We start from the raw sequence: 27,509 nt of genomic DNA on the forward strand, positions 1-27,509 counted from the left end.
ATTAGTACGAAGAAATCGAATTAATAAATTATTAAAAAATAAGATAGATTATTATAAATTCTTAATTATTTATTATAATTTAATTATTAATTACTTATGATCAGAAAAAAAAATATAATTTAAAAAATGAAAAAGAGAAAAAATTTAAATTGATATAGAAGGGAGAAAAAAAGAGGAATAAATATAAAAATGGATTAATGCAAAAAATAAATAAATAAATTATTAAAAAAAGGGAAAGTGAAAGATTCTTATAAATAATTCATTATTTTTAATAATTAATGACCTATTATAATAAAAAATATATATATATATAAGAAAGTGAAAAAATAAAATTAATATAAGAAAAAAAATAATAGTAAATAATATTAAAAATAAATTAATGTAAAAAAAAGGGAATTAAATTATTAAGGAGAGAGATGGAAAAAAAATATTCTAATTAAATATTTTAAAATTAAAATAGTGTTTAGTTGTTCATTACCTCTATGCCTATTAAAATAAATATTTTAATATCCCATTCCATAAAAGTTTATGACATAATAAAAATTTAAATCCTCTCTCTTAATACATTATTATCATAACTAATAAGAACCCGAAACACTACCACCTTTACTAACCACAATGAAGAGCAGATTTGATCCTCCGAATCCTTTGAGACATCAAGTTGTTTATGTATTGAATCAACTCCATCGAGAGGTTCATATTCCCCGGACTATTCTTCGTCAGTATTTGGAACGCAACTGTCATCGTACATGAATCCTCCTCGCATCCTCTTCTTCTGATATTTGGGATGATGGAAAATCCATTCGGAAGTATCTCCACCGAGCTTGAATCCTGGCCGCTCATCACCACCTGCATCACCGGTAAGTTCACCATCCCATACACCAACATGGATCCCGACTCGTCTGATTGTGTCTCTTGCACTATAGGCACAACCTTTTGATTATTTCTATCAATTAAAACCTAACAAACAAACAATCAAACAACAATAAACATAGAATTAATTAAATAAATGAATATTTAATGTGATTGTCGATGGTAGACTAAATACCGTCGTGCGAAGAAAAGAGACGCGGTTGAGTTCGTCGTCATTGCTCTTGTTGATTCGAGCCAACTCTTGTATTGGCATGGTGTATTGTACCTCCTCCCAATCTCCCCTTCTATGTTTATTGCTTAGGAAATCAAACAGACATCGATGGGAAAGAGGCATCCAGACCGAATTTGTGGCACACAGCACCACCCCAGTTGGCTCACCTGGATTATCGATGTTATTGTTATTGCGTATAGTCAGCCTGGTTTCCCCAGCTTGGACTAGCTTCCATTGGTGCACAGTCGAGCATAAACCGAAACCAAAGCTACGCACCATTCTATGAGCCATACTAACCATGCTTCTCTTAGTGGAATGACTAACCATCCCTGAGAAAAGAACTAAACACTGATCAAGTGAGATAAAGAGGGAAGCCCCATGCAACAAATAATTTATATAATAACACTAATAAAAACTAATAAGAACAAGAGTTATTTCACTCTAAGGAGACCCATGAGGAAATGAATACAAATATTACCACTAGTTTGATCTTGAGTGGAGGCTGGAGGAGACGAGATTATTGCCAAGCATAGGCATTGTCTTTGAAGTGAGGCAAGCCACCTTTGAGCACCAAAAGACGGACTACAACTCATGACTCCTAACGGATGAATAACCTCGTTCTCTTCGTAATCCAAATGCTCCACCCAGGTGACCTGAAAAACATCCCTCACAAAAATCAATAATAAGAAAACATAAACTACTAATTATCTATTATATGTGGTAACATTTTAATAATATACTTACCCTAGAAAAATTATTGGGCATTTCTTGCAAAACACATCCAGAAGGGAACCTCCTACAATTAACAATTGAGCTAGTTTCATGGGAAAGTTCAATCGACACGTCCACCATTCCCCACACTCCCTCTGCAATCTGTCTGCAGAATCGAATAAACTTCACTTTCCAAACAGGAACAATAGGAGATAGCGCTTGTAGCTCAGCGTCCATCTACAAAAAGAAGAAAAAAAAAACAATTAATCATATATAATTTTCATTAATGCTTGATAAAACGCTGTAATAACAAAATTACCACTTGTAAGATTCTGTTGCCTGCCTGGATTATGATATCTATGATAGAAGTCTTACCAATAATGCATGGAAATAAATCTGTCCATTGATTCTACTCGACCACAAGAAACCAAATGGTTAAATTATTTGATATATAGATAAATGGTTTTTAAGAACTAGTATATAGAAAGATAGAACCATAACAACTAGTATATACATACTTACTTCATCCATTAAGGAATTAAGGATGGACGAGCTTTTGGCCGCAACAATGCCGGATGCCCTAGTGGCATATCGAGTAGAATTTTTGTCGGGCTTTGTTTCTAAACAAGGAGGGAACGATTTGATGTACTCTTCTAGGTTTAGAGTTTCCACGACGACACCTCCTCCTCCTTCTTCGCATCCGGTCTGTGTCCATAGAGGACTGTTTATGCTAACTAGTTTAGCCAATTCCTCCATTGCTTTTTCAGCGAGCTTGAGAAATGGTGAATTTTCTAACTGGTTTTGGCTCACGTCTCCTGCTAAGGAAATTGTTGGCATAACAGGAGGAAGAGGAGCTGGTACTTGTCCAATGGGAGCTGAGTTTGATAGGTCAAAAGACATTATTGGCCTTCCAAGGCATCTTTGTGCTAGCCCTGTCATCTTGCTTAATTCCTCGGTCAGACGGTGGATCTCGTGTCTCAGACGGTGTTCCTCCACAGAGTTGTGATCAGATGGATTCCTTGATCTGTTGCACTTGGTGCAAAGAGAAGTTTTTAACAACTCTTTCAACTTAAGGTTTTCAAGTTGAATATTTGTCTTATTTTGTTTGAAAAGATTATTTTCATGACGTTCTAAACGTGCCTGTAAAAAATAAATTATTATATACTTTTAATGCCAAGAATAATTAAATATTATATATAGGAAGTTATCATCCCAACACACAGTTATATCAATTTTATATTATTATTTACCTTCAAATGAGACCGTTTGTTTTGAAACCAAATTTGGATTTGTCTACTATTCAGTGATATTCTTGTACCCAGCTCGCTTCTTTGTTGTTCATTAGGATGTTGATTTATTCTAAACAAACTAAATATTGGATAAAATCATTTATCAACATTAAATGGAGAAAAATAGAAGAAGAGAAAGTAAAAGTGATTTTTACTTATCAAGTTCTTTAAGTTGAAAAGGAGTATTTCTTTGATATGATCTAGTTCTCCTCCTCATAGGTATTACGCCATTCTCATTTGAATTGCTCCCTTCATTATTATTATTATCATTCTCTAATTCTTCAACTCTTTCCATTTCATGTAAGCCCTTGACCAATGATCTCAGAATTCTGTAACAAAATTTATATTCAACCTCAGTTAAACACATACACAAATACTAAAATGTGAAACCCAAGCTAGTTCTGTATCAAAATTTAGATCCAACTAATCAATCATTGATCAGAACCAAGTTGAAATAAAAACCCTAAAACACACACTAAATAAAATGTGATACCCTAGTTTTATGATGTTGAAAATTCCTGTGTCTAGATGTCAATAATCAAGAAAATGAAAAAAAAGAAGAAAGAGGAAGATGACCTATTTTTCAGCTGATATACATAAAAACACAAGGAAATGTTAACTTACATCGGAGGAAGAAGACCCTTCTAATCTTCTTCTGGGTAAAGAGTAGTGAATGATCTTCTTCTTCTCTTCAATGTTTTTTTTTTGTTATATATATAAGGTAGAAGACTTTATAATTTTTATCGAACTCAAGTTGACTATCTATCTCATTAGAGTAATATTTTTGCTTTTATCTACCTACCTAGACATTTTTCTTTCGTAGAATTTATAGATATATAATACTTTGTATAACTAAAAAATATATATTAAAGTGCAGTTGACCATTATTGTAGGGTGATTAGGTATGGAAATAATAAAAAATGAGAAAAGAAATAACTTTTTCTTCTTTACAGTTTTTACTTTTAAAAAGTTTATTATCTTTTCATATTCACCAAATAAAAATCAAGTTCAATTTTTATTTAGATAACTTTTTGAAAATATATTATAAAATAATATATATATTTTAAAGGCTCTTTAAACTTTCAGAAAGATTTTGTAGTGTATGGTTCTTTATTGATAAAACCACAATGAGGTGATGAGTTCAAATTTTAAATTTGGTTGAATATGATTTCATGAACTTTGTATCCACTTTTAAAAGTTGACCGTTTATTTGATTGTGAATGTTTAAGTACAATATTCTAGCTAATATTCTAGCTAGTATATACGCTTTAATAAGATCAATACTAATTTATGTTGTTTGTCGTGTTATCAATAATGATTTCATGTACTTTGTATCCACTTTTAAAAGTAACACTTTATTTGAGTGTGGATGTTTAAGTGACAATATTCTAACTAGTATATACGCTTTAATGAGATCGATACCAATTTATGTTATTTGTCGTCTTATCAATAATAATTTTGAAAGTTTTAGTGGAATAATATATGTTTTAACTTTTGTATTTTAAATATTTTATTTCTTTGTTTATCGTGTCTTTCAAACAAATTACTTATTATTCATGTTATTAATGACTTAACATTTTATCCTTAACTTTCAAACAATAATTTTACAATATTATTAATCCTTCTGAGTTTTGTGTAAAATTTATTTTGATACAATTCATCAATAAATTTACTTGAAGCAATTTGAGTAGATACTTGAATAGTATTATATTTGAAAGATTGTAAACTAATTTATAAAGACTAAATAATGTATGATTAGAGTAATTTATTTTTATAGATGTGTGAACAACGATCTTTTTTATTATTAGTAAACAATCTTTTAAGAAAATTTATTAGTTTCTCTTTCGCCAAGAAAAAATTATAGGTTGAATGAGTAATATTGTTCTCACTTATTATTGTTGACAACTTATTATATTCTAATAATTATTTTTTATTTACTTGACAACTTATAAGTCAATTCTTATAATTCTTTTAAATGTTTTTTTGTTTAGTTTGTGAACTCTTAGTAAAAGAATAGACTATATATAGATAGACCTTTGTAGGTAATAAAGTTTATTTTATAAATTAATTATAAAAAATCATTTGTATGAATATAAATAAAATGGATTATATACTTGTTCCATTTTTTTTTTAAATGAATTATATTTTTATTTAATTTCATTAAAATCATTAAATATCATTATGGAACATATAACAACTTTAGAATTTAATATATATTTTTAATTAATTATAATGAATTAAAATACACATTTAATTTAATAAGGAAATATCATCAAATGTCATAATGAGAATATTTGTTAGATTTTTATTTAATTCAAAATTTTAATGTACATTTTAATTATAATATTAAATAAAATAATTTACATTTTAATATATATTTGTATTTTATTATATGAGTTTAATTCTTACATTCTTTGACTTAGTTCATAAATCTAACATTTTATCTTAAAAGCGAATTAAAATATATGAATTTTAAAAATTAAATCTTAAAAGTGAATTAAAATATATGAATTTTAAAAATTAAATATTCTTCCTTTTACAATATATCAAATTTATCATGACATTAAAATAATAAAATAATTTATATAATTTTTCCTTAATTCATTTTTTTTTAAAAAAATCTTTTATAACACACTTATTTAGACATATAAACTATTAGAAACTCACTTACAATTTAAAATTAGTTTAACAAAGTCTTGCTTAGGGCTGTGCAAAAAATCCGGAAATCCGGTAACCTAACCGATAGTTAACCAGTTTCATTTTAACGGTTTATTGGTTAACCAGTTCTAGCGGTTCCGATTAATCGGTTTTTAACTGGTTAAACGATTCGGTTTTCAGTTTCCCTATTTTTCTAATGGTTTAACCGGTAAATCGGCAATAATTTAATTATATATTTTTTATATTTTATAATTTGTATGAGTTATTTTATAAATAATTTTTATAGAATAATTTTTAAAAAACATTATAATCGATATAAAATTTTACAAAAATAAATTAAAAACAAATTGAAATAATTTCATTAAAATATGTAAAATTGTTTTTATAACGATACGATAGCGTGAAATTATAAATTAACAAAATCAAAATAGTTAAGCAAATTAAAACTTGATGTCTTCAAAGTTCAACCTTCACTTCATGTTTTAACTTTCTCTTTAACACGTTCAACACGGAAACACCTAAAATCAAAGTTATAAATTATAATTTACCGATTTCACTTCATGTTCTATCGGTTGAGAAGGGAATTCAATCATATTCGCTTATACTTGGTTGGTCAAAGACTAATCGACATAATAAATTTGAATTTTCACAAGAAACATATAAAAACCTAACAGAATAGCTATAAAATATATTATATTGTTACAATAAAATTATATATTATAATATATTCCTAAATATATCAATAAAATATATTATTATAATATAATATATTTATATAATATAATAATATAATAAATTATAATAAAGACAAGAAAGGATAGAGAATAATAAAATAGAAAAGTGCAAACAATAATTTAAAAAAATAAATTTTATAAATTTATTACTTAATTTAAAAAAAATGAATTATCTGTTCCTGGTTAAACCCGGTTAACCGGCCAGAACCGACCAAAACCGGTAGAACTAGAACCTATAAAACCGATACCATTAACAGCCGGTTAACCGATTTGTAAAATAAAAGCTAAAACTGATATTAACCGGAACCGTTTAACCGGTTAACCGGTTAACTGATCGGTTGAACACCCCTAGTCTTACTCAGCCATAAAAAATAATTAATCTTATATTTATATAATATTAAAATTTAAATCAATTCAAATTTAAATTTTATTTCATTAAATTTTATAAATTATTTAAAAAAAAATTAATAACTTAATTGTTGCAATTAAAAACCAGAAAAATGAGCACAATATATTTTATTTTATTTTATATATACAGTATATATAGAATATGTTTTAATTGTTCTTTTTAAAGATTTACTAGCCAAATAATTCATTAAGTACAATTTCTTCTTATTTTTTATTTTTTTTCTTGTCAATTTTTGTTGTTTATGCTTAAACGATTTTTTTTTATTTTTACTATAAATGAAATATTTATAAAAAATAAAATAAAAAATCTTCATCCTTTCTCAACAAAATTTATAAATTTTCTTAATTTCTTAATATAGTTGGATGCCCAAATTGGTTACCTAGTTGGTTAATAATTCAATATAATTTTGATTGAGATTCTTTCCAAATTAATATAATATTTTATTATTTTTTTAACTAAAATTTATTTAAACATAAAAATCAAGTTTTATTTGAAAATGAAAATTTCCCGATCATTGCCATGTTTGGACATTTTTCATGTTCGAATACAGCAGAACTGAAAATTCAAATTTTATTTGAACATGAAAATGTTCCAAACCATGTTTGAGACATTTTTATTATGGAATGCATTATAATTGAAATTTTTGTTTTATTTGTACATGAAAATGTCCCGAACACGACCACACTAAATCATGTTCGGAATAAACCTAACTAGATTAATGGGCCGTGTCCGGGATAAATATAACTTAAAACAGACCATGTTCAGAATAAACCTAACTAAATTAGTAGCAAATCATGACTAGGAATACTAAATCGTGTTCAAGATAAACCTAACTAAATCAATGGGCCATGTTCGGGATAAACCTAACTAAGTCAACGAGTCTTATTCAAAATAAATCTAACTTGAAGTATACCATGTTCGAGATAAACATAACTAAATTAGTAGCAAATCATGACTAGAAATATTAAATCATGTTCGGAATAAACCTAACTAAATCAATGAGTTATGTTCATGATAAACCTAACTAAAAGTAGACAATGTTTGGTATAAACCTAACTAAATAAGTAGAAGATCATGACTATGAATACTAAATCATATTCTAATTAAACCTAACTAAATGAGTAACGATACTAAATAATTTTCGGGAACTTACTTTTGAATGTTTTCGACAGACTTGGATGTAGTTACATGAACGATATCCTCCTGAAAAGTAAAAGAAACGAAGAGACGACAAAAACATACGGTTAGGGTTTTCAACAGCAAACAATATTATTTTTGCGATAGAAAAATAGGGTTAAGGTTTTCGAACTTTAAGACTTACCGGTTTTGACAAAGAGACGAACGTCGATCTAGGTTCGAGAACTTATAAGCAAAAGAGATGTGGAAGAAGAAATCGTAGAAAATGCTGAAAAATTAAAATTGCCAAAGAAAAAAGATTTCTGAAAATGAAGAAATGTGTCTAAAGAAGAAGCCAAAGAAGAGGCGGGGGAAAGAATACGAAAAAAATTAAGACGTTTTTTTGATTAAAACCTATTTGAGGTGTGATTAAATATTAGAATAAGAAAATTACCAATTTTACGTTGATTTCATTGCCTTCTTTAATTATGTTTATAAGTGAAAATAAATGGTTAAATTATTTGATCACATATAAATGGTAATTTATGAAATGATGAATGTACATATATATACTCACTTCATCCTTCAAGATCCTCTAGGCATAAAGGATCGTAAAGCTGTTGGTGGCATGTCAGTAGTGGCATACTAGGTAGAATTGTTGTATGGTATAATTTCTAAACAATGAGGGAACAATTTGACGTACTCTCCGAGGTTTAGAGATTCCACGACTTCTCCTTCTTCATCTATAATTTGTATCCAAAGAGAATCGTTTACATTAACTAAAATAGTCAATTCATTTTTCACTTTCTTCGCTATATTGAGAAAGGTAAGTTTCTAAACGATTTGTGGTATTTACTATGACTTTTTCCAATCGGAGCCGAGTTTAATAGGTCAAAAGGCGTTATTTGCCTCCCAAGGCATCTGTTATGATCGAGATCGCGAAGGGAGATTAGGGTCTCACAAAGGTGAATGCTTACACACTCTTCGGTTGATAATAACACTGTTAGAGGTTAATGTCGATCTCTATTCTACACTAGTTGTCACAAACTCTTGAACCGAGTTCAAGTGCAAAAGTGTTTGTTTCAACTTGAAGCAACGAATAATTAGTTTGAATGATACAAAAAGTAAAGAACACAAGACAAAATGATTGTTTATGGATGTTCGGAGTAAACTCTCCTATGTCACCCCTTTTTCTCGACCTCGAGAAGCATTTTTTCTCAACCTTGAGAAGAATATTCACTAGAAGACTTTGGTTTGAATACAACGCTTATACAAACCCAGTCGGACAACCATGAATTAAACACTACTTGTTTTTGAACTCCTAGTACACAAAACTTGTTGAATAGATACTATTTATTCAACTTACAAACAATCACACAGATGTAAGAATTAATACAATACTTTGTATGAACTGTCTCTCACAGAAAAATTACTAAGGCAAATGCTTGAATATATATATATATATATATATATATATATATATATATATATATATATATATATATATATATTTGTAGAGAGATTAATTAGTCAGAGAGACTAGATAATCAAGTCTCTTTATGTTCTTCCTTTTATCTTCTTATATATTCAAAACACATCAACGGTCATATTTGCTCCAACGGACACCGGTTCTCTTTTAATTTGCTTGGCTTCAGAATGATACAATGGAGAAGATCTTCTTTGATCCTGTATATGCTTTGATGAGAGAAAACTAAAATTTATTTAATGGAACTTGTTGGACTAGGAACGTTCATTGTAGAGAATCTATATATATAATGATGCTTAATTTTTAAAGTGTCTGGATTGTCGGATCGAGAGCTGTGGTTAATTTGGATATATATGTGAGAGTACATGGATACTTGGGTCGGATTGTGGGTTGACCCCCCATAAACTTAAAACGGTTAAAATTAAAATTAAAAATGCTATAGGTATGGTTCGAACTTGCAACATAACAAAACAAGAACAACCTTTTAACCAACTAAGCTAATAACACTTTATATTTTAAAATTCAACACCAAATTTGATGAACGTGAGACGTTTTAACAATATAAGTTCAACTTTTTAACTAATTAATATATTTATATATAATGATGCTTAATTTTTAAAGTGTCCGGATTGCCGGATCGAGAGCTGTAGTTAATTTGGAATACATATGAGAGTAAATGAATACGTAGGTCAGATTATGGGTTGACCCGCCCATAAACATTTTTACTGTAATATTTTTTTCACGTTTTTTATATTCTTACTCGTACAAATGCACGTGATACATGCTAGTTTGAATAATCTTGGTATATGTGGCAGTCTTAGCCGCGTCGCCCATCCCAAATTGGTGAAATGCTGCTTTGCCAGACTGCTCATATAATGAATGCTCAATTTGGAGCTAAGATTGATCAGTAGCAGAAAGAATTTATTTAGATGCGTTCTAGATATTTTCCAAAATAACATAATATTCTCCAATCAACTGTCACTTTCTCAATTCCAGTATTCAAATCATCAACCAACATATCAATTATTGATGCTGTATTCAATTATTGTCATGTGATATATATGGCTTCCATGTATGAATGAATGATATTTCATTGTTATCATCCTGTATCTCTAACTTTATAAAGTGCAGGTTCTCTTTGGACTTGAATATGCTCATGCATGCAATACAGCATATAATAAGAAAATCATTGACAGATGTTCTGTTTCAGCTGAACAATTTATCTTCTATTTCAATGTCTATTGGCCGGTGGTTATCTTCATATTCATATGATCAATCAAATGAAACAACTGATATGCGCAGCTGAAAAGAAGGTCTTCTGCACTCTTGCAATGGCACGACCAAACCCAGCAAAGCTTGCCAACTTTCCCAAGGTAAATGATTCATCCTTTCCAGCTTTGAATCAGCCATCACATATAGCCTAATGCCTGTATCCTAAAGATGGTGCTTGAAGTGGCCCAGCATTTGGGTGAGGACGATAGATAGCTACGGATGGTGCGTACTGAAGGTCTTCTGTGAGGACTAAAAGTACTTAACACTGGTTCAGCAATCACCGTAAGTTACATTCTTAATCCGTATCGAATGCTGATCTACTATAATTTATGAATCTTCACAATAAAACTTATTTTGTACATGGTTGCTCAAATTCCGCTCCTATTTGCTAATTCTATATACATCTGTGTTGAATTCCGCTCCATTGTTGTATATTTCTGGTGATGCTGTTAAGAACGATTTATCGTTCTTTTATGTGGATTTAACTCTATCTAATTGTCTGAAGATGTGAGCTAGCACAACTAATTTATTGCCTTTCTTGAATGTTTTTTTTTACTTCTAAAAGAATCAGATGAATAATACATTAAATCTATTAAGGAACCTAAGTATTTTGACCTTAAATCTTGTTTTTGATAACATAAACCAAGTTCTCTCCCTCACGGTAGATAATTGATGTTTAGTTATGCAGAGCAGCATACCAATGATTGACAGTTATTGAAAATGAAGCCGTCCCCATTCACAAAAAAATAATGGAGCCGTCCTTATTTTGCGAATCTTATGTGCTCTCTTAATGACGAAGCTCGTGAACAAGTACATTTTAAAACCAGGTTGAAACATCTCTATGAAGCCCAAATCTTCAACGTGTATCAGTTTCCTCCCACCGATCAAAGCTTATAATTAAAATATTTACTGTTAAATCATGAACTCAAGGCCGATCATTTTTACTGATAAGGTTGGATCCTTGTAAAGTCATGATCATTTTACAGAATCAAGAAAACCTTCACACCCTTTGAAATTTTATTTATGAGTTATGAATGTTAATCATTGTTGTTGAAAAATTGATCAATTCACATTGTTTTAACTAATGTTCTTATTGAAAGGGTTCTATTATCAACTAGGGGTGAGCAAATGGGTAAAACCAATTCGTTTTGTCCGATCCGTATTAAATCCAAACTAAGTTTATCCAATCCGTAATTCAAACCATTTTACTAATTAGTACGGATCGGATACGGATTGGATTGAAAATGGTTTGGATAATCCAAATTAAAAATATTTATATATATATCAACTTGAAATAATTCAACAGTTTATTTTTTATTTTTTTTTTAAATTCGAATTTTTTATTATTATTAAATTTGAATATGAAAAAAAAAATAAAAAAAAATAAAAATAAATATCGATGTCAAGTAATGAGAAGTAAAATTATATTATATTAAGATAAAATTTAATTTAAAGAAAATTAATTAAAAAATATATTTTTATTTAGACAGTTTGTATAATTTGGATAATCCTAATCCAATCCGATTTAATTCAATCTGATCTCAATCCGATCCGATCTCAGTCTAATCCAAAATATCCAATTCGAATTAGTATTTAGGATTCGGATTGGATTGAATTTCGGATTAAACCACCCAATGCTCACCCCTATTATCAACTGAGCTTATCCAAGATATAAGAGATTTAGGCTACAAGTTAAATGAAGATTTGCTCTAGGCTTTAATAGGTATGGGTTAGCTCATTATTAGTCTAACAACCAGATTACAATGTAGTTATCGATGTACTTATGAAATCCAATTAAATAGATTTAGCTTATGTGAAATTCTGACAAATGCAAGCCTGATAGGTTCACATACCATCCTCATTCATGGAACTTGCAAAACTGGTGTTGTAGATGAATCACTTCGTTTGGTTAAAAAAATGGAGGGTTCCAAATGTATTTACATACACAATTCTAATAAATGAAATGTTTTCCATAGTTGAGAAAATGAATGAGAATGTAAATCCAAACGAGGCCACTTATAAGTCTATGTTGATGGGATTCTTGAATGTTTGCATGTAATTCCATGGCTAGAAAATGAATATAATTCCACATTCAACATGGTAATGACTTGTTTGATCAAAAATTTGGATCTTGATGAATTATCTGATATATCAGTTGATTGAGGTCTGGAATTGAATTTTAATACTTATATTAAACTTATCAAAGAAGTTAACTTTCACTTAACTCAGATATGCTGAAGCTTTGAAAGAGATGTACGAAAGGGGAATATTGTTAAATCTTATCACTTTTAACTATCTAATTAACTATTATTGCAAATTGGTGAAATTAACTAAGCCAAGCAAATGTTACATTCTCTACTGAAGAATGATTTTTGTCCTCATATTTTCATTTTCACTTTGATAATCGAAGGCCTTAACCGAATATATCAGATTGACGATGAGGTTTGATTGTTTTAAGTGAATGGTCGATTGTGACATCTCCCCTAATTCCATTAAGTATAACATCTTAATTCGTTTTTTGTGCAATTATCGATGTTTACAAATCTCTAAAACTTTTAAAAAAGATGAGGGCATATGAAGTTTCTTCAAATGTGTTCTATGATAACTATATTTGTTATATAATAGTCAAATTGTTTTATTTATTGTGTTTTTATTAAGTTACTCTGTGATTTAGGGAGATTGGAAAAAATAAATATTATGTTATTTATATTTTGAAAAATGATTGAGAGCACGACTTTGAGGGAGCGACTCGTATAGCGAAAGTGACCTCACTGTTATACGAAAATGACCTCGCTGTTATACGAAAGAGACATCACTGTTATACTAATGATAAAATTCAGACGTTGTTGAAACTGGTATTTGTCAATACCATGTTGAGCTCTTTTTGGTAGTAGAACTAACATCACATGTTAATTTCGATTAGCTATGTCCCTTTTAATATACATGAATATTATGTTATTATCAAAAATTCATATTATTTTATATATTATAATTCAACTGAATGAAAACACCTTCATTTGCAAATATTTTACATTTGTTATAGGTCTTTCAAAAGTTAATGAAAGGTTCAAATAAAGGAGATTGCTCAACATTTGACCCAAAATAAAACAACTTGCAACAAACTTGTCAATTGACTAAATGTTCATAATGGTTACATTTTCTAAACGACAAATACATTTCTCTATGTTTAAAAATGATATATCCTTAATGTCTCTCGGTTTAAATTACCATATCGCAATTTGTCAAAGTTTTTATGTTATACTATATATTTAGGCATTAAATCTAAATGCAAATGCAACCCTAAACAAAAAACCTAGGAATATGCTTAGTGAAATATTATTGATTTTTGTTGAATGTTTGTTGCATTTCACCTTATGATCTCTATGTTTTTGTACTAATTTAAGATAAAAAAAATATTCAAGTTCATGGATCTCTCTTTTTTATTTTACCCAATATTTTTTATATTCATAATATAGACAATAATATTATTGATTTTATAATAATAATAATAATTATTGACCAAACAATAATATATTTAACTTCTACATTAATATATATAAAATTAAATTCTTTCAATCTACATTTATATATTATATATAAATAATAAATACGAAGGATTTGTAATTATTTGTTTATATATATTTTAATTTTATAAAATTATTATGAAAGAAAAATAAATAAATCAAAATATTATGAAAGTAAAAGATCTTATCCATTTTATTTTAGTTATTTTTTTATAAAATTAATAATATTTTTAAATATATAAACTAAAATATATAGGTATAAAATTACATGTTGAAATATTTATTAATTTGGACATAATTTATTTAATTCAAATATTTATATTAAAAATATAAATATAGTTGTATAACCACCAAATAAATGCTTACAATTATGCTAAAGAATAAATCGAGAAAAGAATAAATCAAGAAAGAATATATATATATATATATATATATATATATATATATATATATATATATATATATATATATATATTATATTTTGTTGATAAATAAAAAAAAATAAAAAACAGGAAGTAAAGAAAAACTACAAGATGTAAAATTTTAAGACCAAAGTCCAATTCAATTATTTTGAATTCATTTATAATTATCCTCATCTTTATTTTCAACTTCATCTACTTTTATTTTGATTTTTGTAACTTAATTAATCGATTTTTAATTAAATATTCATCCAAATATGAAATATGGATGTGAAGATTTGTGTTTACTCTGAACCTAAATTAATGTAAGGAAAATATGTTATCAAATTTAAGATCTTAAATTTGAATATGAAATATTATTATAAAAAATTTAAGATGTTTATGTACTATCACCTCTTAAAATTTTAAGATGTTTATGTACTATCACCTCAATATATAGACAAAATTGACTAATGTCTTATTTTATTTTTTATTAAGTAATCTTAACCTAAGTTCTTTGATAAATAATTTACTATTAAGATTGTAATCTCAATCCAATTAAAGGGTTATAACTTTAATATATGAAATAGTTATCATTGTCGATTTAAATGAAAAAATTAATTAAGATGAGGCATTTTATTTTGTTAATCTTGTCTATTCATGACGAAAATGATGATAATTTGAATGGATAAAATACATTAATGATCTTGAAATTAAGATAATTTAAACGGATCAAACGAATTCTTAATCAAATTTTACATATAAAAAATTACAAATAGAGACATATATAATAAGCATATTCAATATATCTTGAAATGTTGATAAACTCAATAAAACATGTTCTTGAAACTTATTAAGAACAATGAATATCAATATAGACTATAACATATATTTACTACACACAAATCTATAATAGAATGATGGATGGATGGATCTTCAATTGGTTTCACATGATCAATTGAGACAGGGCAATTAAATCATATAGGTTGGACATTCTATCATACAAGGACTGTCACTCCAATGTTGACCATTTATGTTAATGTCGTTGATACCGTTCGTACTAGTAGAATAATATCTTCAAAATTTTGAGGCTCATGGCTAGTAGTAAAAGAGATGGAGTTACCGTTGTAAGATCCTGCAAACGACATAGAATCAAGGGTCGTGATTTTATTCTCCAATGTTCCACCTTCCGACCATATATGTTTCATATCAAAATCATCTTCAGTATATTTATCCAACGTTGATCTTGCAATGGCATCAAGGGACATCATCTCCTCATCCGTGTTGAAGAAGGATTGATCAAGGGTGTTGATTTTTTCATCTTCCAACGCCTCAAATTCGGACCACATACGTTCAATATCAAAATCATCTTCAAAAAAGTTTGACTGCACCGAACCTGTCATGGAGTGAAGGGTCGTCATCTCCTCTTCCGAGTTCAATAAGGGCAAAGATTGATTCTTGGATGATAATTGGTTGGCAATCAACTCTATTTTTCTGCAATTTGATTCGAGAATATTTTCAAAGACTACTGAGACAACCCGTCAAGTAGAGATCCAATTCTAGCTTTAGACAATCCAGATTTAGATATTTGAACATGATCTATTGCTGCAATAGTAGTGGAGATCTTCTTCTTCCTCTTTGAAACTTCTTTTTTGTAGCGTTCAAGAATGGACTTAACTTGATTTAAATTATCCAAGACTCTATTATTCCATTTTCTTCCAAACAGAGAAAACACAGATCAATGTCGCAGAGGGAGGAGAGCTCCATGCTCTTCTTCTTAATGTTGGTCATCTTCATTGTCAATTGTTGTTTCTTCTTATTGCGTTTGATCGTATTCTATTTTGCAACTTTTTTCATCATTATTGTAGGATTAATGAAGTTGTCTTAAAAATAAAGAGAAAAAATGGGATTTATTTGAGTTGTTAATTGCTGGTAATTAGAATAAATAAATGAATGAATATGTTTGGTAATATATATATTTGGCTGATTTTAAGTTTGTTGGGTTAAGAGAATTTGTGTTATTTTTTGAAAAGAGAGGAAAAATATATTTTATGTTGGGCCTAATTGGTAGACGTGCGATTTTGTAATTAGATTTGTGATTTTGCAGTTATGTATTAGAGATTTGGGAGATCTTGTTACCGTTGGGATTCGGATTTTGTAGTTGATCGATTTCTTATTCTTGTTATGGTTGGGATTTTGTTGTTTGAGATAAAGGAGAGAATGTGATTTGTTTCACTTGTTAATTACTTGTAATTAAAGTAATTAGGTTTGGTAATATAGTTGGCTAATTTTAAGTTTGTTACGTTATTAGGGTCAAGAGAATTTGTGTTATACTTTTGAAAAGAGAGATAAATAGAATGGGTAAATAGAATGGGTTAGGGATTAGGGTATTATTTAGATTATGTTAGTTTATTTATAGTATATTTTATTTTGTTTAAGTATTAAAATATTTATATATAATTAATAAGAATAATTAATAATTAAATATTTTTGAGAAATTGAAATTCATATCTAATTATAATAAATTAATAAAATTTATAATAACTTTTTATATTATAAACCTATTTAAATAAAAAAATTATATATTTTAATTAATAATATTTTATAAATTTAATTATATATATAGATATATATTAAAATGATTAATTTAATTACAAATTTCATTATTATATTATAAAATAAAATTGTTTGATTGTATTATTATTATTTTAACAATTATAAATAGAATATATATATATATATAAATTAAAAATATTAATTTATTAAAAAACATTAAACATAAATCATAATTTTACAATTTTTTATTTAATTCTATAAAATTGTAACTTTGTCATTAATTAAAGTCTTAATCTTTTACTTAAATTGTTAAGTACATTTTAATTTAAATTCTTTTATGAGGAATTTAGGTAACTTAAATAAATCAAGAAAGATAATATATATATATATATATATATATATATATATATATATGCTCAAAAGTAACTTAATATTATAAAAGGCTAAAAATTATTTATGTTAAAACGTAACTTAATTTCTCATAAATTCTTATTTCTAATATATATTTAATATTTAAATTTATTATTTTATAATAAAATAAAAAGTAATACACTAATTTGAAAATATATATTTTTTTTGAATTTTTTAAAAAAATTAATAATTTTAATTTGTATTTATATTTTTTAAATTTTAATTTATTTATAGTATCTTTTATTTTGTTTAAGTATTAAAATATTTATATATAATTAATAAGAATAATTAATAATTAAATATTTTTGAGAAATTGAAATTCATATATAGTTATAATAAATTATTAAAATATATATTGACTTTTTATATTATAAACCTATTTAAATAAAAAAGTTATATATTTTAAATAACAATATATTATAAATTTAATTATATATATACTAAAATGATTAATCTTATTACAAATTTCATTATTATATTATAAAATAAAATTGTTTGATTGTATTATTATTATTTTAACAATTATAAATAGAATATATATAAAAATTAAAATTGTTAATTTATTAAAAAAAAATAAACATAAATCATAATCTTACATTTTTTTTATTTAAATTTATAAAATTGTAACTTTGTTATTAATTAAAGTCTTAATCATTTACTTCTTAAGTTGTTAGGTACATTTTAATTTAAATTCTTTTAGTATGCCCATATTTCAGAATATCATCCAAGTTTGATTCCTTCTTGAACTGCAGGAAATAGAGATCATATATATTTGTAAAAATTTTAACTAGTCCCTTCTGCTCTCATTGTTTCATTAAGGCTTCTTTGGTGACTGAGAATGATACTTTATTCTTCCCTATGTAGTTTTCAACCAATACATTTTCCCATTCTTTAACAAATTTTTCTTCCACTTCAGTTGACAGTTTAAATTCAAAAGGAGAATTGAGTACCTCCACTTTTGTTTTAACATTGCCCAAGTAGATTTTTCCTTTATAAGCATGATCCTCTGTTTTTTTTCCTGTGTTATTTTTCCAGACCTCGTTTACTCTCTAACTGGAATTGCCCCTGATAGTATAGGTCTTAGATTTAGGGGACTTCATCAGCTCCCTCATTGTTTCAACTGACCAGTTTACTATCTTTTCATACTCTTCCTTCTGTAGTAAATTCCAGTCCTTAAGATAGTGTACATTCAATTGGACGGTTGTTTGATGTATTTTTTCTTTGTTGAGCATAATCTCTCATTTCTTTGCGTGCATCAGGAGCTTTGTGATTTGATTTTTCAGTCCAAAGAGATTTGCTATTTCATTGTAACCAACCTTCCAAATTCTTTTTTCGTCCCCTATTTTCTTGCTACATTTTCTTTAGAATTTTTATCAGTAATTGGTTACTGACTTTTGTTGCATTCATGTTTTTCCTGAATAATTTTTCGGGAATCCTATCAATTTCAATTTCAGCTGTCTCCATTAAACCTTCCATAAAATTTTTTTTGATTACTTTATTCTTATTGATTTTCTTTCTTTCCATTTTAATGAAGAATAAGAAACAACAACAAAACAGAGCAATTATAGAACATGATACACCAGAAACACTAGCTATTGAATAACAGGGTAAAACAGAAACCCTAACTTTCCAATCAAGTTTTGCAACTGAATGAACGACCAAGTTATTAGAGTTACCGTGTCGTTCGTGCCGATTGAGACGATCGTGCCGAAAGCAACCCAAAGCGACTAGCAACCGCGAACACCACAAGTGAACTGCGACTTTGATATTTTGTCGATCGTGTCGATTATTCCGTTTGTGCCAATTGTGTCGTTCGTACCGATCGTGCCGTTCGTGATGAGAGAATTGACTGAAATTTCCCGAGCTTTTCTCTCTCTTACTTGTTTTTTCACTATAAGAGTTCAAAAGTCATTGTTATTGATTTAAATAAAAAAGGTAAGATTATGATTTTTTTCACGTATATTTATGATGAAGATGATATAAGTGGAATGAATTCTTAATCTTGAAATTAAGAAAATTGAAAATGTATAAAATGAATTCTAGATCTTAAAATCAAGTTAATTGAATGAATTCTTTATTAATCGTTTATTTGATTTGGTAGTGTTTATTTTAAAATTTTTCTTAAGGTGATTTTGAATTTTCTTTATTCATTAAGGAGATATATATCTTGTTAAATGAGTTATGTTTTTAAATTGGGCAAAATCAATGAGGTTGTGTTGTTTCAAAGTTAGATGCGGTTATACTATAAATTAGAATAATGATATTTAATTAATTAAAAGTTATTTTCTTGTTTTTAGAGACTCTCATTTTAATCATTCTATGCGTGTAGTTCATTAATTGATCAACTATTGAAGAAAATTTGAAAATGGACTTTGAATTGCTGCCATTACCTTTTTTCATACTTTTGTTAGTTTTTTCCTCCTAAATGACCCTTCATCTCGCCTTGAGCCAAACAAACGAAAACCCCTAATTTTGGGTTTCCTAAAAATTATGAAAGTAAAAGATCTTATCCATTTTATTCTAGTTATTTTTCTTAAATTAATAATATTTTTAAATATATAAACTAAAATATATAGGTATAAAATTTAAATGTTGAAATATTTATTAATTTGAACCTAATTTATTTAATTCAAATATTTATATTTATATTAAAAATATAAATATAGTTGTGTAACCACCAAATAAATTCTTACAATTATGCTAAAGAATAAATCGAAAATAATATATATATATATATTTTGTTGATATATAAAAAAAATAAAAATTAGGAAATAAAGAAAGATGGTAGTCCATTTCAAGATCAAGAATTACTTTTAGTCCATTTAAATTATTTTGAATCTATTTACAATTATCCGAATCTTTATTTTCAGCTTCATCTACCTTTTATTTTGATTTTTTAATTTAATTAATCCATTTTTAATTAAATATTCATGCAAATATAAATGTGAATATATGTGTTTACTCGAATCCTAAACTAATGTAAGAAAAGTATGTTATTAATTTAAGGTTTTTCATGGATATGAAACATTATTATAAAATTTTTAAGATGTTTATGAATTATCACTATGAACAATCTAATGTCTTTGTTAATGAATAGACAAGAATGACTAGATGTGTTATTTTATTTTTTTATTAAGTAATCTTTACTTAAGTTCTTTGATAAATAATTTATTATTAATATTGTAATTTCAATTCAATTAAAGGGTTATAAATTTAATATATGTAAAAGTTATCGTTGTCGATTCAAAAAAAAGAGTAAGATGAGATATTTTATTTTCTTAATCTTGTCTATACAGGACGAAGATGGTGATAATTGGAATTGATCAAATAATCTTCTTGAAATTAAGATAATTGAAATGGTTCAAATGAATTTTTGATCTAATTTTGCATATAAAATATTGTAAATCGAGACGTATATAATAAACATATTCAATATATCTTGAAATGTTGATAAACTCAATAAGGAGACGTATATAATAAAATATTAGGCTATAACATATATTTAATACACTCAAATTTATAATAGAATGATGGATGGATGTAGTTGGTCTCACGTGATCATTCGACACAGGGACAATTAAATCATATAGGTTGGACATTCTATCATACAAGGACTGTCACTCCAATGTCTCGCATGTTGACCACTTATGTTAATGTCGTTGATACCGTTCGTACTGGTGGAATAACCAACTTCAAATTTCTGAGAGGCTCATGCCTAGTAGTAAAAGAGATAGAGGTACCGTTGGAAGATCCTTCAAACGACATAGAATCAAGGGTCGTGATTTCCTCCTCCGAGTTGAACAAGAAGGGAAATGATTTATCAATGGCCATGATCTCCTCCTCCTCTAGTGTTCCACCTTCCGACCATATATGTTTCATATCAAAGTCATCTTCAGTGTATTTTTCCAACATGGATCTTGCAATGGCATCAAGGGCCATCATCTCCTCATCCGTGTTGAAGAAGGATTGATCAAGGGTGTTGATTTTTTCATCTTCCAACGCCTTAAATTCGGACAACATACGTTCAATATCAAAATCATCTTCAAAAAAGTTTGACTGCACCGGACCTGTCATGGAGTGAAGGGTCGTCATCTCCTCTTCCGAGTTCAATAAGGGCAAAGATTGATTCTTGGATGATAATTGGTTGGCAATCAACTCTATTTTTTCTACAATTTGATTCGAGAATATTTTCAAAGACTTCTGAGACAACCCATCAAGTAGAGATCCGATTCTAGCTTTAGAGAATCCGATTATCCGGCCAAGACTCTATTCTTCCATTTTCGTCCAAACTGAGAAAACATACGTCGATGTCGTAGAGGGAGGAGAGCTCCATGCTCTTCTTCTTAATGTTGGCCATCTTCATTGTCAATTGTTGTTTCTTCTTATCGCACTTGATCGTATTCTCTCTCGCACCTTCTTTCACCATTGTTGTACTTGAAGGATTAATGAAGTTGTCTTAAAAAAAGAGAGAAAATGGGATTTGTTTGAGTTGTTAATTGCTGGTAATTAGAGCAAATAAACCAATGAATAAGTTTGGTAATATATATAGGTGGCTGATTTTAAATTTGTTACCGTTATTAGGGTTAAGAGAATTTGTGTTATGTTTTTGAAAAGAGAGGAAAAATATATTTTCTGTTGTTAGATGGGTTATGGATTTGGGTTGATTTTGCAGTTAGATGTGTTAGGTATTTGGGCCAAGTTGGTAGATTGTGAGATTTTGTAGAGATTTGGGCGGATTTTGTATTTAGATTATGTTAGGGATTTAAAAGTAATTATTATTATGTTTGATATATTAGGATTTTGTATTTGGATTAAGTTAGATAGGGATTTAAAAGTAATTATTATTATGTTTGATATATTAGGATTTTTTATTTAGATTAAGTTAGTTAAGGATTTAAAAGTAATTTATGTTTGATATATTAGGATTTTGTAGTTAGATTAGATTTTAAAGTGATTATGTTACCGTTGGGATTCGGATTTATTTTGTAGTTGATCGATTTCTTTGATATAATCTTTTTTTCTCCTCGAATTTGGGCGGACTTTGTATTTAGATTCTGTTAGGGATTTAAAATTAATTATTATTATGTTTGATATATTAGGATTTTGTATTTAGATTAAGTTAGTTAGGGATTTAAAAGTAATTATTATTATGTTTGATATATTAGGAATTTGTATTTAGATTATTAAGTTAGTTAGGGATTTAAAAGTAATTATTATGTTTGATGATATATTAGGATTTTGTAGTTAGATTAGATTTTAAAGTGATTATGTTACCGTTGGGATTCAGATCTATTTTGTAGTTGATCGATTTCTTTGATATAATCTTTTTTTCTCCTCGGATCCGTTCTTCTTCGATCCGTTCTTCTTCGATCCGTTCTTAGATCGATCGATCGATCAACTTCACCATATTCAACAACAACTTGCGCTTCTCCCAAGGGATTCCTTCCTACTCAATCGTTGTTGTGTTGTTGGATTGCTCCAACCAAGTCTGATGGATGGATGGATCTCAAATGGAAAGATCACCGACGACGAGTTCACTGGCGCTGCTGGATCTATCGGAAAGGTCTGTCTGTCAGGTGTCATTGGTGCTGTTGTAGACGCCGCGAGTTTACCTGAATAGTGATTTGCTGAGCCCTTTTTTGTTGAGAATAATTTCTTTATTCTTAGCTTGCATCAACATCCTTAAAATTTGGTTTCTCAGCCCTTTGAGGTTTGCCCTCTCATTAAAACCAACCCTCCATTTGCCTTTTACCTTCTCTTCGATTTCCCCTGCTTTCTTGTTTACTACATTATTCTAACATTTATTTTCAACCCTGATTTCTTCCAGACTAGCACTATTTTCCTTTTTTTTCCTCTGTAGTTTCCTTCTTCTTGTTGGTCACCTTTATTTATTTTGCTTTCTTTTTTTTCTCTGTGACTTACTAGTTTTATCGGATTGATTCTGATTCCCAAAAGAATCAACAACAAATTCATTTGAAAAAGTTTGTTTATTTGGGCAATCAGTATGTGTTGGATAAAATAAGACCGGTTCAAATAAATCTAACTTAAATAAACTTTCCATGCAGGAACAAGGAACCGGACCGGATGAACAAGAGAACCGACTAAAGAAACCTAACCGGTCAAGCTATCAAACCGATCAAGAGTATTCGGAACGTGACCGCACAAAGAAAGGATCGGCCAAAGCTCAAAACCGGAATCATCAAACAGCCGATCATCCACAAGACAAGAATAACCGGAAGAAGTCCGGTTACATCACTACCAAAAAACATTCGGCTAAGTCAAGCGGTCGACCAGTACAAGAAGACAATTTGGGTATCTGTTGAGAATGATACCAAAGGAACAGACTGAATACTTCCATATCCATGCAAGTCTGAGGAAAGACTGTAGGCTGCAGAAAACAGTACTACCGGATCCTTCTACTTCGGGATAAGCCAGAAAGGAAATCTTTCAAGTACAGACAACTGTCCAACAGACAGTGCCTACATCAAGTAAAAGACAAACCCGACAGGTTTGTCTTACAAACCGGAAGAACAGACCGGCAGGTCTGAGACAGAATACCAGGTCTGAGGTTGACCATCAGGTCTGAGGAAACGACCGCAGGTCTGAACCTCTGAAACACTGAATCACTGCACCTCCGCTCAGCCAATCAGATTCAAGGAAGTGAAATATGACCGTTGGCATATTTCACCTATAAAAGGAGGCAGTTGCAGAAGAGTAAATGCGGCACATTAAGAGACACTCAGTGAGATAAGTGAAACGTTAAGAGCATTTACTACAAGTGATAAAACTGTGTTATTCTAAGAAAGCCTAAGTGCTAAATACAAAGTGTGTGTTACAATTTCGGTGTGAATTGTAAGAGTATTATCGAGCAGGAAATAAGTCTCGATCGAATTGTACTTGTATTCCTTAGTGAATATCCCTCTCGCGGTTTCGAGAGGAAGGTGTGACGTAGGAGTTTTATCTCCGAACATCCATAAAATCTGTCTTGTTATTTACTTTCTGCCGGCTTCATTACCTAACCGACTAACTTAACCACACCGCTCTAAACCGACTCTATACTAACCATACCGAATTTCCAGACTACCGAAGCCGACCCACCATTTCCAAATCTCCATCATCCGAAACCGGCCTAGTTCATCAAACAAGTGTGTTGCTTCAACCTGAAAGCAAACCTCTTCCGCGCTTGAACCTAGTTCAAGGGTTTGTGACAGGTTGTGTAGTATTGAAACCCCTGGTGTTAATCTCTAATCGGATTAACCACCACCTTACGAGTAAGAAACGCTAACCGGTCCAACCCCCGGTTCACCAGCGGCGATCTAGATCCTAACAATTGGTATCAGAGCAGTTGGTATTCAATACTCAAGCAAGCATGTTTCAAGATAGGCCTCCAATGCTAGAAGGTGAAGACTTTGCCAACTGGAAGGCACGGATGTACCTATACCTAATCACTTTGGACGATGAGATGGAGTCCATTCTGACCGAAGGACCGATAGTTATCAATAAGGACAGAAAGGAATGGACGGCTGAAGATAGAAGGAGAAACAACCTGGACAACCATGCAAGAAACCGGATCTCTAACAGCGTGGACAGAAACACATATTGCAAGATTAGAGATTGTAAAACTGGAAAGGAGACATGGGACACCGTTATCCAGATCTTTGAAGGAAATGAAAGAACAAAAGAGAACAAGATAATGGTGGCCACCCAGAAGTTTGAAAGTTTGAAAATGAAACCAGGAGAGACAATGAAGGAATACAGTGACCGGTTCACTAGTGTATTAGATGAGCTTGCAACACTTGGAAAGAGGTATGACAATAAAGAGGTCATTATGAAAGCTTTGAGATCCCTTCCAAGTGCGTGGGATATAAAGACAATGGTAATGAGGGAGTCAAACTGCCTAAACAAGATGAAGCTGCACGATGTCTTCGAAGATCTAAAGGCATATGAGTTTGAAATGAGGTCCAGAACTGAAGAAGAAGTCTCGGCCTCAACCTCAACCAGAGCATTGATTACACCTATAGAACCGGTTGCTCCTGCTCCAGCACCTATCAGAACAGCCGAACAGTTTACTGAAGATGCCATGGCTATGCTCGCACAGAAGTTTGGAAGGTTTATGAAAAGGAGCCAACCAACAAACTACAACTACGGCGACAAATCCAATGTAAGATGTTATAATTGTAATTGTTTGGGTCATTTTAAATGGGAATGCAGGAAACCAAGGAGGGATACTCGGAAACCGGATAACCAAGACAGCCGGAACAACTACCAACAAACCGGTGAAGGAAGTGAGGTACCGAAAGCACTAATAGCCGACGATGGAGGAAGTCTGTGGGCTCGCAGCGATAGTGATGATGAACTCACTTGCCTCATGGCAAATGAGGAACAGGTATTTGACTCTCCTTGCGACGAATTTACTAAAGATGAACTATACAATGCACTAAACGACATGGTAGAAGAATATAGGAACCTACTAGCCATGTTGCCTAAGCACCTAACCATTAAGACCGACCCTATAATACCCATTCCGACAGACCCAGAGGTACCTATCATAACCGAACCTCCGGTTGTAAAACCTGATGATACCCATACTTTAGAGACCGAGTCAGATCCCAAGACCGAACAATCTAGTGAACCGACTAGCGAACTAACCAAGGAAGAAAATGCCCGACTTCAATATAAGATGGCCGCATATAAGAGGTCTAGTGATATAGTAAAGAACATGAATAAACACTACAGGCATCCTCGCTGTAAGCGTGGCCTAGGATACACGGAGAATAGCTCCAAAGACCGAAAACCCATAGATAAAGCAGGGCTTGTAAGAGGAAACCTTCCCTTTGTAAAATTTCTTAAAAGCTCCTGGACCGCTGAAGAAGAAGAGACCGCATACTATAGGGAAGAAAAGCTAAAATACGACTATGTTGGTCCAACCGAATCTTGGCTTGACCCTGTGAAAAGAAAAGCCGAAATCCTCAAACATATGAAAGACTTTCCTGAACCGCGTAGGTCAAATTATAGATCATCAAACCGAAGACCATCATCATTTAAGAACTCTGTAGAAAAACCGAGATACACGAGACCAAGTGTCAAAAAGACAGTTAAAACCCTAGCAAGGAAAACCGTCCGGTTTATCAAGGTTTGGATACCTAAGGGACTAATCGCATGTGGACCCAAGTAAATGTGGGTACCAAGTAGTTGTAAATATGTACATTTTGCAGGATCCAAAGAAATGGCTAGGAAACTCTAAATGGTTCTTGGACAGCGGTTGCTCCAGGCACATGACCGGAAATAGCAATCTGTTAACCGATATCAGAACAGCAACCGATGCTCTAATCACCTTCGGTGACAACTCAAAAGGTAGAACTATGGGCAAGGGTAAGATTGTCCATGGTAACCTAACTATTGATAATGTACTTTTAGTTGAAAACCTAAGCTTTAACCTGCTCAGCATTAGTCAAATGTGTGATGCTGGATATACTGTAGAATTTCTTAAACATGCATGCTTAGTCAAGAACTCATAAGGCATTATACTGCTAACCGGAAATAGAATAGGTAACATCTACAAGGTAGACTGGAAAACTAAAGTAGAATATCCTATATGCATGATAGTTAAGACCGATCAAACCTGGTTGTGGCATAAGAGACTAAACCACCTAAACATGAAAACTTTAAACTACATTCGCGGTAAAAAGCTAGTTGAAGGTATTCATGATATAGTATTTAACCAGGATAAGGTTTGTTCAGCATGCCAAATGGGTAAACAAACTAGGTCATCTTTTAAGAGTAAAGGAAACATTCAATCTAGCCGATGCTTAGACCTCCTTCATATGGACTTGTTTGGATCAATCCAGGTCGTTAGCCTAG

The 27,509-nt window shown here is 29.9% G+C and overlaps 1 protein-coding gene across 1 annotated transcript; it reads right to left on the minus strand.

The window, feature by feature from the left end:
- Positions 1-609: 609 nt before the first annotated feature.
- Positions 610-22,074, minus strand: LOC124934938 (homeobox-leucine zipper protein HDG1-like). Its single transcript, XM_047475426.1, has 10 exons — positions 21,952-22,074; positions 21,340-21,848; positions 3,240-3,413; positions 3,046-3,163; positions 2,318-2,935; positions 2,115-2,138; positions 1,829-2,032; positions 1,563-1,737; positions 1,049-1,413; positions 610-960 (listed from the first exon to the last, which is right to left on the minus strand). The coding sequence occupies exons 1-10, from the start codon at positions 22,072-22,074 to the stop codon at positions 610-612; spliced, it is 2,661 nt and encodes an 886-aa protein (XP_047331382.1).
- Between the last annotated feature and the right edge of the window lie 5,435 nt (positions 22,075-27,509).

The sequence above is a fragment of the Impatiens glandulifera genome, chromosome 4 (genome assembly GCF_907164915.1).
Source record: "Impatiens glandulifera chromosome 4, dImpGla2.1, whole genome shotgun sequence".
NCBI lineage: Eukaryota > Viridiplantae > Streptophyta > Magnoliopsida > Ericales > Balsaminaceae > Impatiens > Impatiens glandulifera.